The 15,624-nt window shown below is 40.4% G+C and overlaps 1 protein-coding gene across 4 annotated transcripts in view; it reads left to right on the top strand.

Moving 5' to 3' along the window:
* Positions 1-2,455: 2,455 nt before the first annotated feature.
* Positions 2,456-15,624, top strand: part of CYFIP1 (cytoplasmic FMR1 interacting protein 1) — a gene marked incomplete at its 5' end in the record, with an annotated part of 62,442 nt that continues 49,273 nt past the window's right edge. The window contains 11 exons of one of the 4 annotated variants that reach the window (XM_081998366.1): positions 2,456-2,572; positions 2,766-2,855; positions 4,776-4,853; positions 5,939-6,040; positions 7,276-7,457; positions 9,495-9,591; positions 9,728-9,856; positions 11,088-11,192; positions 11,368-11,459; positions 12,732-12,849; positions 13,551-13,673. In XM_081998366.1, the coding sequence (XP_081854492.1) occupies positions 2,456-2,572; positions 2,766-2,855; positions 4,776-4,853; positions 5,939-6,040; positions 7,276-7,457; positions 9,495-9,591; positions 9,728-9,856; positions 11,088-11,192; positions 11,368-11,459; positions 12,732-12,849; positions 13,551-13,673 (1,233 nt within the window). The remainder of the gene's footprint in view (positions 2,573-2,765; positions 2,856-4,775; positions 4,854-5,938; positions 6,041-7,275; positions 7,458-9,494; positions 9,592-9,727; positions 9,857-11,087; positions 11,193-11,367; positions 11,460-12,731; positions 12,850-13,550; positions 13,674-15,624) is intronic. The other 3 variants (XM_081998369.1, XM_081998367.1, XM_081998368.1) reach the window with 3 other exon arrangements.

Genomic DNA, 15,624 nt, shown 5'->3' on the forward strand with positions numbered 1-15,624 from the left:
TTTTCAGTAGGTCTTTGAAATTTCTTATGTTCTTTGCCAAAAAGGAGCCAGTTAAAGTACTAGCTCTCCTGCCCAGTAATTTCACCTGTAACAACTCACAGTGAGAGACTATTAAGGAGGCAAAACTATCCAATTTGGTGTCTTGTGAATTTTAGTTTCCTTAAATAAATTTTTCTGAGACTTGGGGGTGTGTGGAATTCTGGTTTTGCCCAGCCCTCCGACGTTGTACATTAAGAATAGCTGTTGTCTTTTGGAGCTGGTTTTATCAGCAACAGCAGCAAAATAGAAAGGGGGAAAAAAACCCCAACTTCAAGGAAATCTTTTCTGTCTGGGTCCCAGGGCTTCCACATCAGGCAAGGATGTGGTGAGGACCATGCGGTGGTGTCGCCTGGCTGTGTGGGATGTTGTCTCCTGGCTAACACCGCCTGAGAGTGGCCAAGCCCCAGCCATCCCTCTGCCACTGCTGTGGTCAAACCTCCGCTGCTCGCTTCTGGGGGGCAGAGGGGAAGCGTGAATCACGCCTGTCCTGCGGTGAAGCGGGGGAGAGGTCTGTGGGCCCATCGGTCCCACCGCTGGCACCTCCAGGAGCAGCCACACAGGCAGGTGTTTCTGCTTTGATAGAGGTTAAGAGGGGGAAAAATTTCCAGTTGGAAGGAGTCTTGCAGTTAAACCAACCTATGTAAATGTTGTCTTGTTTTCTTTTTTAGCTAAAGCTTGATCTGCAGACACTTAGACCAAAAATTAAAATACGGTTTATTTGAAATGCTCTGGACTCTTGGCAACTCTTTTCTGTTTCCTCTAGGGTAAAACTGTGGAGAGTCTGACCTCCTCACAGGACTTTTGCCCACATGTGGCATTTTTTGGCATTTGTTAATTTATCAAAAGGAGGACAGGCCATGGTTTTTGCCCATCTCTAATTTGGGAAGAACCGTGGTTCTTGTGACGGAGCTTGAGCTGGGTGTAGACAGGCGTTGGGCAAGTGTCCTGGCGCAGGTCAGCCAGCCAGCACTCCTGTCAGTCCAGTCCTTCCTCGTTTTTCAGCAGGGGTCACAAATTGCACAATACGGGCGTTTGTTTATTCATTTATTTTAACAAAGACTCATCTGCTCAGGCTTTGAAGCAAGGTTTGGGCTGGGGTTTCAAGAAGCAAAAGGCCCCTGGACCTTGCTGATGGTGGCTGTTTAAAGTTGTCAGCGAGCTCTCTCAGTATGTTAGCTTTGTGGCAATGGCTTGGGATGCAGGGTTGGTCTCTGAAGGCATATAGGTAATCGCTTCTGGCTGCTTCCTTCTCTTTGCTTTGGGTTTTGGGGTGTGGGCTTTTTTGTTTGGGGTTTTTTTGTTTGGCTTTTTTTTTGGTCAGCTGAGCCCTTTTTTGGAGGTAAAGCTGCTGTTTCTTTGGGGCTTTCCCCAGGAAACCATAATTAGGTAAGAGAAAGTGAGGAGGTTTTTCTGTCGGGCTACTAGAAGTGCAGCAAGTGGTGGGATCGCCAGCCTGTCCCAGCTCTCTTGCGGTGAGCTTTCAGAAAAGCTGCTCATTCCCCCCTGCATGTGGGGTTGGCACGGCTCCACGGGGGTGACATGTGCCAGGTTCCTCTGGGGTGCGGGCGCTCGGTGTTCCTGCCCTCCTGGTTAGAGCCGAGGGCAGTGCTCAGCCGCTCGTTTCACAGTGGGTGCATGGTTTTGCTTTGGTAAGTGGGGGAGAATAACTTGCAAAGCCCCGTAGAAAAGAGATGGCTTGATTAGAAGTGTTATCTTAAAAATGAGGCATTTTTTACTCTACTGAGGAAGATGAGTAGGTCATTACACAAAAGTGGCAGATTGGGTTGTTTTTCACTCCACACTTTCTTAATAAAATTTCTTCTTGTTGCTGTTCTGTGTTCAAAGCCTGCTGCAGTAGCAGCAGTTGGAGGTATATGGAGATTGCCATGACCCTGAGGGGTTTTGGACCTCTTTATTTACTACTAGCTAACTACTACCACTAACTACTCAAAGTGGATCTGGATGTCCCTAGGACATGAAACACTGGAGACTGCTGGCACCTTTTGACAGCCAGGTCTCCTGAAGATGGGCTGGTAGCAATGTCTGTGCATAAGGGTTTGAAGACACGTCAGCTCAAAACTGAGCGTTAGAGGTCATCCTTTCCTCTATTTTTGGTGTATTTCTGGTGTACAGCAGTGGGGGAAGAGAAACATTTCTCAACTCATAGAAGTGAGGAGGAGGATGTTAGTCCTAAAAGTCTTTTTTAAACTTGGATGCTAAAACCAGCTGGGTTTCAGTTTGACTGTTTTCCTTCCATTATGGTTGAAGGGAAATGACACATTTCCCACAACATAAGTAGTTCCCCGCTCTTCATATTACTCATTTGTTTTCTGTGTATATAGTAACCCATAAAAAGTTATACGTATATGTATACACACATCTATATGTATGTATGTATTTTTTAACCAGCTGCAAAATGACTGCTCAAGTAACACTGGAGGATGCCTTGTCCAATGTGGATCTCTTGGAAGAATTACCATTGCCAGATCAGCAACCGTGTATTGAACCCCCGCCATCATCTCTGCTTTACCAGGTGTGTTGTCACTGCAGGAAAAAGAGTCTTTCAGTGTCCCATTGCTCTTAAGAAAAAAGTATGTGCTTTTCAAAAAAAAAAACCCCAAACCAAAACCACAACTAAAACCAAAGTGTGTTTATATTTGCAATATATATATAAAAATTATTTTCCCTACCAAAGATTTAATTCTCTTATTTTGCTTTCTCTGCAGCCAAACTTCAACACTAATTTTGAAGACAGAAATGCATTTGTCACTGGCATTGCAAGATACATTGAGCAAGCTACAGTCCATTCTAGCATGGTAAGTAGATGTTCAGGTGTATACTTTTGTATTACTTGGAATAAAAGGAGAGGAATATGTCATCTTGCAGTACATTATAAGAATTGTGGTCACAGAAGAGCAGTAACCAGGTTACCTACAACACTTCCAGGAGGTAGTAAGATGAAAAAGTGTGTGGCTTTTCTTTTTTCACACTTGTACTTCTTGATAACTTTAAAATTGTCTGTTGTCTTGATCAGCTGATGTTGCTCAAAAGTTTCCTGCTTTCATTGTGCATTTTACCCATATTCTGAGGTGAGTTAGTTGTATTGACAGCTAGCTGCTGTAACCTGAGTGAAAAATTACCTTGCAATCTCTCAAATTTTTACTATTTCTCTGTCATTTTAGTAGTGTTGAAGGGTTTTTGTTGGTTTCCTCAGAGGAGTGTGTATGTTTGTTGTGGTTTAGCCCAGCAGGTAGCTGAAACAACCACACAGCCATTTGCTCACTCTGCCCCCCACCAGCGGGATGGGGCAGAGAATTGATTAAAGAAGAGGTAGAACTTGTGGGCTGAGATAAAGACAGTTTAATAATGGGACAGGAAGAAAAAAAAAAAAATAATAATGATAAAAGACTATACAAGACAAGTGATGCTCACCACCCAGTTAGTTCCCGGGCTGCGGCGCCTCCCCAACCAACTGCCCCAGTTTATATACTGAGCATGATGTTGTACGATATGGAATATCCCTTTGGCCAGCCTGGGTCAGCTGTCCTAGCTGTGTCCCCCCCCCAGCTCCCCGTGCACCCCCAGCCTCCTTGCTGGCAGGGCAGAGCGTGGGAATCTGGACTGTCCTTGACTGCTCAGCAACAACTCAAAACATCAGTGTGTTATCGACGTTACTCTAGCCCCAAATCCAAAACACAGCACTGTACCAGCTATCAGGAAGAAAATTAACTCTATCCCAGCTGAAAGTAGGACAATGTTAGTGGTTTACTGGCATGCTTTTAAGGTATTCTGTGGTTTTTAACAGTTCCACAATAGAAGATAAGACTTCATGCTAGTAACTCCATCTCTGCTGATGGTGTAGCTGTTTTGGGATACAAAAGAATTTGCAGGCTGCAAATGCTGGTCTGTACCGAACTTCTTGTCGTTTCATGACACTCTTGGAAAATGAGGAATAATATATCTTGTAATCCTAAAGGCCAGTTCACAAATGGTGAAATGGGCAGATTAAGCACCTGATTACATGCTACTGAAAATTATGTAAATTTATACCAATCTAGCTGGTGACTTCCTAACTTGTTTTGGTTGTTTGGATGTTGTTGGACCTCTTCTTTGACATGTAAAGAAGGGTATCGCTCTGCATGTGCTGACTTTTTCATCCTCGACCATTCCACCTGCAGTGCCTGAGTTTAAAAAGAAAAACACCCCCCCCCCCCCCCCCCCCACGATTAGCATTTATATTTATAGATCAGTGTCTTTAATTTTGGGAAGAAAGAACAACACAAAAACCAATCTGATCTGGGGAGATAATAATTTTTGTCATTAGATAAGCATAACTGATGCAGTTATTGATTAGTGATCTGATAGGTATTTGTTGGCTTAGTGGTATGAAGGTGATGGTATGAATTCTCTCAGAATTATGTTGGGTGCTAAAACAGATGACTGAGAATAAATGGAATTTTTTTTTTTAGCTGTTGGATTATAGCCAAGATGGACATCAGTAACTGGTCAGGTCTGATACATGTAATGTGGCAGCTGAACCTATGAATTATGTTAATATTATTTAACGTACATACAGTATGATGTATCATTCAACTTTCAATATATGTGTGTTTGTATAAATACATTCTGCTAAGAGAAACAGGTTTGTTTGGACAAGGGTTTGGAATGACAGAAGACAAGTGGATTTAATCCTTTTGTATTACAATGCCTAATTATATTGAGTGCCTTTCTTACAGAATGAAATGCTAGAAGAAGGTCAGGAATATGCAGTCATGTTATACACATGGAGAAGCTGCTCAAGAGCCATTCCTCAGGTAAATGATGAAAATGAAACTGTCGTGCAATGTGAACTTCTGTCTTGTTTTGGTGTAGAGTTGTACAGATAAAGCTTTGTCAATGAATTCTGAAATTTAGTCAGCTTTGACTCCTGAATTGTTAAGCTGGGCATGATGTAGAATAGTGTCTTTTAGCACTTGGGGATTGGTTGGACTCTTTTTTTTTTTTTCTTCTTTTTTTTCCTTTTTTTCTTTTTTTTTTTTTAATAAGGCATCTATAGCAATACCTCATGGGTTTTGCATCAGTCTTACTGATAGGTTCAAGAGTAGTATAGCGGTAATGTGGTCTAGAAGGAAAACCTTTGATTGTTTTATCTGTTTGAGGTCAAAATTTCATTCAAGAGAATGAGCCCTTCCCACTCCCCAACTTAATACTTAAATTCAGAACAGGTGTAACAAGTAGCATAGCATGTAACAATTAACATTCAGGTTAAACATTTTAAGTTTCTAGACATCCTATATAGTAATTTTCTAAATGTCAGAGCTACATAGTGTTTTCTTGATCTGTATACAAAAATAAAACCCTGTGAATAGATGACAAGTCAGCCTCAGGTGTCTGGGAATGGTTGTACAGGCATGGGGTAGGAAGAATATTAAGAATATTGTTAGAATACTGCACAAAATTACTACCATGAGTTGACACCTGCCTGTTTTATAAGGATTTTGTAATGCAATTATTTTGTAGTGAAATGCAAGGAAGACTTATCCCGTGGTTTCAATGTTTAGAGTAGAAGTCAGGCAATCTGTTTTAATTTCTAGTTCTGGCCCTATTTTAGTGCATGATTTTGAGCAAGTGGCTTAATGTGGAAAGAATATTGTCCTAATAATACAGAGGTGTTTGACAACTAAATTATTTTCTGTGAGATAATAGAAAAATCTTGGAATTTATTTTTTTTTTCCCCATACACAGCTAAGCTCAGAAGACTAGCATAAAATTACCAAACGTAGAAATTTATGCCTTAAGTTTGTCTCTTTAGAGTGATAATGCATTTCCTCAGGATCTTAGTTTCTGAGGCTTTATCAGGGAAAGTTCCAAGTGTAACGATCTCTTTAATTATCCTCAGGTCAAGTGCAACGAGCAGCCTAACAGAGTAGAAATTTATGAGAAAACTGTGGAAGTTCTGGAGCCAGAAGTCACAAAACTGATGAATTTTATGTATTTTCAGGTAAAAGGAATGGAAACAAAATTTGTCAGTAGGCTTGTATTTTTATATTCCTATTTTGTTTGTTTGATACTGTGTGCTCAGATACTGAACCTAGCTGTTGTACTTCAAAAAAAACCCAACCCCATATTGTCTCACAGAAGGGCAGAATTTCTAATGCCTATCTTAAAAACTTCAGGTGATCTCCATTAAGACTTTCATCATAAATTCAAACTTAATTGCATATAGTCCCTACGTAGCACATGGGGACAGAGATCTGGCACTTTAGGAAGACGGGAAATAGAAATGTAATATGTTTCACATGTGTACATAAAAGCGTCTCGGCGCAGAAGCCATTTGTTGGGGAGTGAGGGTTCCACACGTCTGGACACCAGAGCAGCAGGTGCAGCTTTGCTATGGAAATTCATCATTGAGGCACGCTAACCCAGTTGTTGTGACTTGCCAGCCCCCCGAGCTACACAGGCCCTGGAGAATAGCAGTCTGTCTTGCATTCTCCTCCCGTGCTGGCAGCTTGCCATTTGCTTCAAGGGACTGAGGATGCTTCCAGGCATTTTTCTGGAGAGAGCCGGAGCAGCTAGAGCCTACGAGCACACAGGCAGAGTGAATGAAATGTACCATTTCCTGTCATCTTCCCCAACTGGCGGATCTTGCTGAGTACAAACAATCTCCTTCTATTCAAGGAGATTAGTGCTCTGAAGTCAGAACAGATTCTGCTTTACATTTGAAGTTGCTGTCTTTTTTGTGCTTCTCATCTCCATCCCAAATGGCCCTGATGCACACTTGGAAATAAGCCCTCAAATAAACATGTGGCAGGATGATTTTGAGAGTTAGCATGTACAGTGTGCTGTGGATTTTTTTTTTTGTTTTATGGGAACGTACCTATAATCTACCCTTTAAAGCATATACACTTCCTCACTGAAGAGCATGAAATCACTTGGTTCAAAGGGATTTTAAACTTTTATGACTTTAATCTGCAAAGAACCACCTTGTCTCTTGTGCCTGGCAAGTTCCCTGGCGAAAATCACTGCTGATACTTGTAGCACAGAGCAAGTACACAGAGGTGGAGCTGAAAAGCCTGTGCTGATCCCTTGCTACTCTTGCATGCCTTAAATATTTTTCTGCTTCAGCAGTGCTTTTCACTGGACCAGCTCCAATTACGTAATTAAACTTTTTTCCTGGAAATGTCATGGCTTTTACTCCCTGTCTCTTCCCTTCCTCCCCCTCCCCAACCCCATTAGAGAAATGCGATTGAACGATTTTGTGGTGAGGTGAGACGCTTATGCCACGCGGAGAGGAGGAAGGACTTTGTGTCTGAAGCATATCTGATCACGCTGGGCAAATTCATCAATATGTTTGCAGTATTGGATGAGTTGAAGAATATGAAGTGCAGCGTGAAGAACGACCATTCAGCCTACAAGCGGTAAGTGGCAAGGAGCAACGGGTCCCGGCTTTCTGCTGCCAGGATACAGGCCTCCCAGGAGATGGCAGCAGTTACTCTTTTTCTGACAGCTTTCTCTTCAAAAGTAGTCCCTTTATATGTGGGACAGATTGCCATTAAATTAGGGATGCATTGACTGCAGTTAGGTAGTTGAGTAAATCTATCTTCTTTATGCTGTTCTCCCAGCAGCAAAAGGTTCTTCTGCCTTTTAATGCCAAGCTGTCAAATACTTCTGTCTTGAACATAATTTGCTCAGTAAAGCTTTCTTTTAAAGTTTGAGAGGAAACTGGCTTGCTGGTTGCTTTTTACTACTACTTTACTACTCCTATTCTACTCCATTTTTGGCATCCACTTTTGACATTTGTAGCTGAGAGTTGTTACACTTGTTCTTAAGACATTTCATTTTGGCTGTTTCAGGTTGTCGTGACCTTAGGTGGAGCAGGGAGGGGAGGAGGGTGGGATCTCGGTGGCCAAGTTTTGTGCTTGAGCTGCCAGATGGCATTGGGTATCTTTTGTTGAACATGGTGGTCAGGGCAGCAGGGGAAGACAGTCTTTATGCCAGCTGTAGCATCTGTGGTCTTATCATTAAGAAAACCATTCAGGCAATGACTAGCCAATTTTATCTATGTTGCTTCTACTTACATGAGATTTAATTTCTACCTCTGCCACTAGTTGCCTTTTGTTGTTGTGCCTGGAGACCTCTTAAACTTACCTGGCTTGCCTTTCTTTTTCTTTGGAGGCGTGCTTCTGGAGGACAACCTCTGTTTTCTGGAAGGCTGACTTTTCCTGGGTTGTGTGGCTTGCAAGGGTCACAGAATCACAGAATCACTAGGTTGGAAAGGACCTTCAAGATCATCAAATCCAACCATTAATCCAGCGCCACCATGTTCCTAAACCATGTCCCGAAGTGCCACATCCACACGTTTTTTGAACACTTCCAGAGATGGCGACTCCCCCACCTCCCTGGGCAGCCTGTTCCAATGCCTGACCACCCTCTCAGTGAAGAAATTTTTCCTAATATCCAATCTAAACCTCCCCTGGCGCAACTTGAGGCCATTTCCTCTTGTCCTATCACTAGTTACTTGGGAGAAGAGACCGACACCCTCGTCGCCACAACCCCCTTTCAGGCAGTTGTAGAGAGCAATAAGGTCTCCCCTCAGCCTCCTCTTCTCCAGACTAAACAACCCCAGTTGCCTCAGCCGCTCCTCATAAGACTTGTGCTCCAGACCCCTCACCAGCTTCGTTGCCCTTCTCTGGACACGCTCCAGCACCTCAGCATCCTTCTTGTAGTGAGAGGCCCAAAACTGAACACAGGATTCAAGGTGCGGCCTCACCAGTGCCGAGTACAGGGGCACAATCACCTCCCTACTCCTGCTGGCCACACTATTTCTGATACAGGCGAGGACGCTGTTGGCCTTCTTGGCCACCTGGGCACACTGCTGGCTCGTGTTCAGCTGCCTGTCAGCCAGCACCCCCAGGTCTATAGAGCTACTGCTGCCCCCATCAGTTGAGGGGTGTACCCAATAGGTTTTGGTTTGTGTTGGAGTGGGCTTTTTAACTAGGGTGCATTTGGTGATTCTGGATTGTAAAACAGTTCATTTGGAATAAATGAAGTCCATAACTCTTTTATAGTGAACTTTCACCATTCTTTTCAATTGTTTTCTTAAAAAGCCTTCCCTTCATCTTTTACGAAACAGGCTCTTGCTACAGCTTTGTTGAGTCCATAGCCGGTGTTTGGTTAACTCACTTCTATAAAGCTGTGACAAAAAAGTGATGGCCGTGTCTGCCAAGTTCTCTTTCTGCTTGATTCAGGAATTTGCAAATGGGAGATGCACTGAGGTCGACAGCCTTGTACGAGCAGTGAATGATATGCCAGTGTACTGTCATTTAAAGATGTGCTGACAACTTACAGTTCCCCTGGAAGATTTGGGGATGGGTATGTTTCTGTTGAAAGGGTATGGATTTGCTTACAAGCAGCCCTGCTGAAGGGAAATACTGTTTTTTCTTCTGTTTTCAAAGAGCTGCTCAGTTCTTGCGGAAAATGGCAGATCCTCAGTCCATTCAAGAATCCCAGAACCTCTCCATGTTCCTTGCCAACCACAACAAGATAACACAAGTAAGCTTTAATTGCCTTTTTGCAAAATACCTAATGCTTTACAAAACTATTAAAACAAAACTCTTCCAGTTTGGTAGTAACTGTTGTTTCTCAGGGAGTATAACTAGGTGACTAATATCCTTTTCTTTTTTTCCAGTCTTTACAGCAACAGTTGGAGGTGATTGTTGGCTATGAAGAGCTGCTTGCAGACATTGTGAATTTGTGTGTGGACTACTATGAAAACAAAATGTATCTAACGCCCAGTGAGAAACATATGCTTTTGAAAGTAGGTTTCTTTTGGGTACAAAATTAAAAAAGAATGGTTGAGGCAGGACACAGATGTTTGAATTCCTGATTATTTCTGTTTTTTTTTAAAGGAACCAGATTAACCAAATAACTGAAATTACACACACACACACACCCCCCGCCAATTGTCTTTTACTACATGCTAAATCCTTTTTTGTTTTACATAATTTGAAGTTGACCCAACTGAACTGCAGTCTTGCTAGGAAACCAGTTCTATGGAACTGTTTCTGTGAAGTATAATGACAGCAGAAAGGAACTACACGTTTTATTTTTAGATATGTGGCAAGTTTGTATAAAAAGCTTTTAGAGGTGAGGTTGTGTATCAAATATTTCAGAGAAGACGTAGCTTAAAATTAGGGTCAGCAAGTATGTAAGTTTAGTTAGTTGGAATACATACATGTAATAAGAGGGTGCTGGACAGCATGAAGTGTGGTTTGATGTCTTGCAGTGTAAGAAAAGGTGTAGAGTAAGAATTGAAGATTTGACTCATGTCAAATATTTTGAGTCATTTCAGTGTTTTAACTTCTGAAGATGTCTGTTTATTAGGACCAAATGGAAGTATCGTGAAACCATACATGAAGTCTAGAACACTTGCGTTCTGTCTGCAGGGGTGTCCAACATGTCTTTCATATTTAGGCCTTTTGTTCGGTAAATGCATGCTTTTAAGTGGCTAATGCTCAGCTCCTGCTATTGTAAATACTGAATTATAGCCCTATGTTAATTAATGAACTTGGATAAAGTGTAATTAGATTTTTTTTGTGGATGTTTCTCAGCTCTTGCCTGCATAATTTAGAGATGTGCTGAAAGCCATAAAAAGCAGTAGCTCTGAGAAGTTAGAGCTATATTAATAAAGTGGAAGTGAAAAAAAAAAAACCACCTGTCTAAAAATAGCCAGACTCTAGTTTCAGTGTGAGACTTGGTTTTTTTTTTTGTATGCTAAACCTTCATACAAACAAGTAGCATCTTTTAAGGATGAAACATCTTTAAGGAACTGATCAGGCTAATGTTAATGTAAAACCTACTAATATACATATAATAAAAGAATGCTACAGAAATATATATATTTAAAATATAATCTGTTTGAAGGAGGGTGGGTGTTTCAGGACTGTTTTTAAAATATTCCTTTTTTTAATGATATGAAGAGTTTTCACCTCTGAGGTCCTTTTGTGGAGAGGTTTGATATTTTTTTTTTTTTTTTTTTTCTTTTTCAGGTTATGGGCTTTGGTTTGTACCTGATGGATGGAAGTGTCAGTAACATCTATAAGCTGGATGCAAAGAAAAGGATAAATTTAGCCAAGATAGACAAGTTCTTTAAGGTTGGTTAAGATGTTATGTTAATATGTGATTTTTAAAATTAATTCTGCGTGCATTTTAAATATAATTAAATAGAATAAAGATCTCTTTGGACTGTAATATGGGTAAATAATGGTTTCCTTTCACTAAGATTTATGTTTAATAATTTATCAAATCTGATTTATTCCCTGTGTACAGCAGTTGCAGGTTGTCCCACTGTTCGGTGACATGCAGATTGAACTTGCAAGATACATTAAGACCAGTGCCCATTATGAGGAAAATAAATCCAGGTAAGAGGGAAAAGGAAACAGAGGGGAGCATCTGGGCTGGGGAAAGTCAGACCCTTGAAGTATATTTGCATAATCACCTGTTAGTCTGTGGTAATTACTTTAATAGGATTTTCACCTAGGTCTACCTTTTGGTGTGGGTATTTCACTATTAATGTAATTCATGTAATAGATACAACTAAAGAAACAGGTTATTTAAAGACCTTTTTGTGCTGCTGAGCTCATTCTTGTCTGTGATGTTTATTATCGCCTGGGTTGGAGGAAATTAATTTTATCTTACACTAATTTAATTTTTATTTTTTCCTTTAAATATGAAACTTTCTTTAAAAGAAATGAAGGATTTTACTAAGCAAGGTGAGCAGTAGTAGTGCATGGGTAAATAGGCATGTGTATATTGTATATGGAGCAGCAACTTGGCTTGTCTCCCCCCTCTTTTTTTGTTGGCTAGGTGTGCAGCACAGCAGAATGGCTGGAAAATGCAGCCAGTTGTTACATAAATGGTTCCATGGTTTATGGTTATTGCTTTGTTTTAGTGAACATTTCCATGCTCCTCCAAGACCTTTCCTCCATGTAGTTACATGAGTTTAGAATGTAGTGCTTTGCATTTTAATTCCTGCAGAAAAAGCACGTAACCTGCATGTAATTTCTAAGAGAAAATCAACAGCAGTGGGCCTACTGAGCTACTAAAAATATGAGGCTACTTAACATGATCTTCTTGGTAGCATGTATTTTGTGTCTCTCTTGATAACATGTTAATAGTATTTAATAATGCCTTTTTTCATAGTTGGGAGCATACTGTAGGCTCTTCATAGTTAAGCAAGAATAATGAAGGTATATGTAATAACAAATCTAAAGGTAGCTAGATGTATCTTACAGCCTATACCTATACTTCTGCCCTGCCTTTCAATCCTTTTTGGTCCTGTCCCTAAGTGTATGCTCCTGAAGAGAGATGCTGGTTTGTATTTCATAGCAGCCACCTTTAAAAAAGAACAAACAGAAAAGAAGAAAGTGGGATTTTATGGTGTTTTGTGTTTTTTGTTTTTTTTTAAGACTTGGAGGAAGTGCTATTTGAACTCAAAAGGGCAGTCCATCACTAATAGATTGTGCAGGGTCAGAGGCAGAGGTTTGAAGAGAGGAAAGGCCTCAAATAGAGGGGAAGGAAAACTAAAAAAAAAAAAAAAAAAGTGTCACGCATTGTGGATCTTTCTTTGCTGTATCAGTTGTACTGTTTATTGCCTGAACTGATTTAGGTGGGTTTTTTGTCTTCTGAAACAGATGGACATGCACGTCCTCCAGCAGCAGTCCCCAATACAATATATGTGAGCAGATGATCCAAATCAGAGAAGACCATATGCGTTTCATATCAGAACTGGCTCGTTACAGCAACAGTGAGGTGTGTGGGATTAGAGCTATATGTGCAAATTTCATGTTGCTGATTAACAGTTACTGTTAAGTATCTGAAGAGCAGGTAAACTTCAGGCTGTGTAAATGACAAAGCTTCATCACCTGAATCAAGAAAAGCTGGCTGCAGGGCTAGTACCCATTCTCTGCATGATATTTGTACTATTTCAATTGAAAATAAGGATGATACGTCATACAAACAGCAATATTCTTCTGCCTCTGTCTATATATTTATCTAGGATACATATCCTCGAACTTTTGGGATGTCTCTTTTGGAATAGGTTGTCTAGCCCTTACTCCAAATGGGTGCTCTTAACAGTTTAAATGAAACTAAAAGTTAAGAGCTTAGGAAAAAAATGTACATGTATACATGCACGTATACATATAAAATATATACACATATAGAGAATATGTATATATAAAAAAATTGCTGTCTTTAATTCATCTGCAACTATATTTTGGTGATTATGGATACCAGTAGTTTCCATCTCTTGACCAACATCTGTGAAGTTTGACTATGTGAGTCTCTGGAAGAAAAAGCAGATATTAAATGCAGGTGCTGGTACATGATGCTGTTTTAATGCTTAAAAGAAATCTATGTAGAAACTTGGCTGTGGATGCCGGATACAGCATCTTCTGATGTAGGTTTGCTTTTGTTTTTTGTTTTTTTGTTTATGAATAATGTACATATAGGTGGTGACTGGGTCTGGTCGACAAGAAGCTCAAAAAACAGATGCGGAGTATCGGAAGCTCTTTGATCTCTCTCTCCAAGGCCTGCAGCTTCTCTCTCAGTGGAGTGCACATGTCATGGAAGTGGTATGTTACCTGGGAAATAAAACCAGATGAAAAAGAGGCGACTTGGTGAAGTTGGACAGGCTTTGTTTCAACGGAATGAAAAATGCGTGTTGTTTTTTTCTTCCCTTAATTCCTTTCTTCCTTCTCCCTTCACGCCTTTTCTCTTCCTGCTCCAAACCACATTCTCAGAGGAAGTCACACGAAGTTCTCAGAGGCTAGGAGTAATGTTGCTGTTTTGAAGATCCAGTAGCTTGTACAGTCTCATACAGTGTATTCAACTTGTTATATTTAATGGATAAGTGATCACCTGTGAGACTTGACCAGAAGTTTTTATGTTGCTCTCGATACATACGTTTTGTAGACTAAGACTTCATTATTTTCCTCTAAGTGTTGTTTAAAATTATATTCTGTTCGAAATATCCATACCAACATGCAGTCACATGGGAGGTGATAGAACAGCTTCAACTGGCTACGTTCAGACATCATTGCTTAGTAAATTGAAGCATGTAAGGTCTTAACCAAAGACACAAAAATGGATTGAAAGGTTCCCATTTGCTTTAGATTAGGCTTTTAGTCAGAAGGAAAGTAAATGTGGGGAAAGGAAAATCTGAGAGGAGATGAGGGAGGGGAAATAGAGAACCTGTAGAGTTGTTTCTCCATATTTTAATAATTTATTTTAAAAACAGATGCCAGTTAGAAAAGTGACTGTGTTTTTCCCAATAAGAAACTGCTTAAAGCAGAAATTGAAGAGGAGTATGCCAGAGTCCTTTTTATGCTGCAGACAGTTAGATAAAAGCTGCATGTCCTACCTGCACCAAAGCATGTTCTAGGAAGGGCTGAAACAGATGATGTATTGTATGAGAGAAGCCAGACCTGCTGCTCCTCTGCCTCTGATGTCAGAGGGAGCATCAAGCCATTTGCACTGCGTGAATCCAGTGCGGTCACAGTGGGAGACACAGTTTTCTTTCTCTTCTGTATTTTTAACTGCCTCTTTTAAAAGCCAGTAGATGAGTCATGCTTTTTCCTGTATTATCCTATTCCTATTTAAATCAACAGTGTATTTTATGATGAAAATCTTGTTCTCCTTTCCTCCTTCTTAAGAGTGGTTGCTGTCATTTATTTCTGGTCTCTCTCTGGCAACTCCCAGGCTTGCTCTCTTTGTTTCTGTCATTGCAAATTGCTTCATTCAGGTGCTCTCTTTGCAGTGACGATCTTCTTATTTTATTATATCTCCATAGAAAGCCTCTTGTTCTTAGCTCTGTTTTTATCCTCCCAGTTCCAGAACAAACTTTCTCTGAGGACCACAGCAGATATTTTTGCCTATTATCACTGCTTTTCTTTGTCTTTCTGATTTGTATGGATTCCCTTAAGTACTACTTCTCATGTAAGTTCGTGTTCACCTTCTCCCTGTCCTCCTACTGAGAATTTATTCTGATCTGGAGTACCCTACTTATTTACCTGTCTTTTGCATTCATTCAGTATCCATGAAGCTTGTTACATGTGTTATGTTCAGATAAAAAGGTTCAGCATACATTTGATGTCCAACTTAACCCTGTCACCTTAATGCCCCCAAAATACTTAAGCTTTGTTTAATAATTTCCCCAGTGTCCTCTTTGTAGCGCTTAGGTTGCAGGGTGTGATGCTTTTCTTTGCCATAGGTAAATTGGTGCCAGTATGCATTCATTATAGCAGGCAAATTTATATTGGTCTGTAATCTAACATTTATGCAAAGATAATATCAACCAGACCTTATTATTGGCTGAACTCAAACTGAGAAAATGGTATTTGAATGTGACTAGGATTTTTCACTAGATGTACCCTGATGGATATTAGATCAGCTTGACACTGCTTAGGAACATTTTGAGCTGTCTTTGCAGTGGCTGAAAAGGCAGTATTTAGGAGAAATGCATGCTGTGCAGATGATACTGTCACAGATAATACAGCTATTTCCACACCTTTAAGCCTAATGAAC

This window comes from Phaethon aethereus, assembly GCF_964289735.1.
Source record: "Phaethon aethereus genome assembly, chromosome: 1".
NCBI lineage: Eukaryota > Metazoa > Chordata > Aves > Phaethontiformes > Phaethontidae > Phaethon > Phaethon aethereus.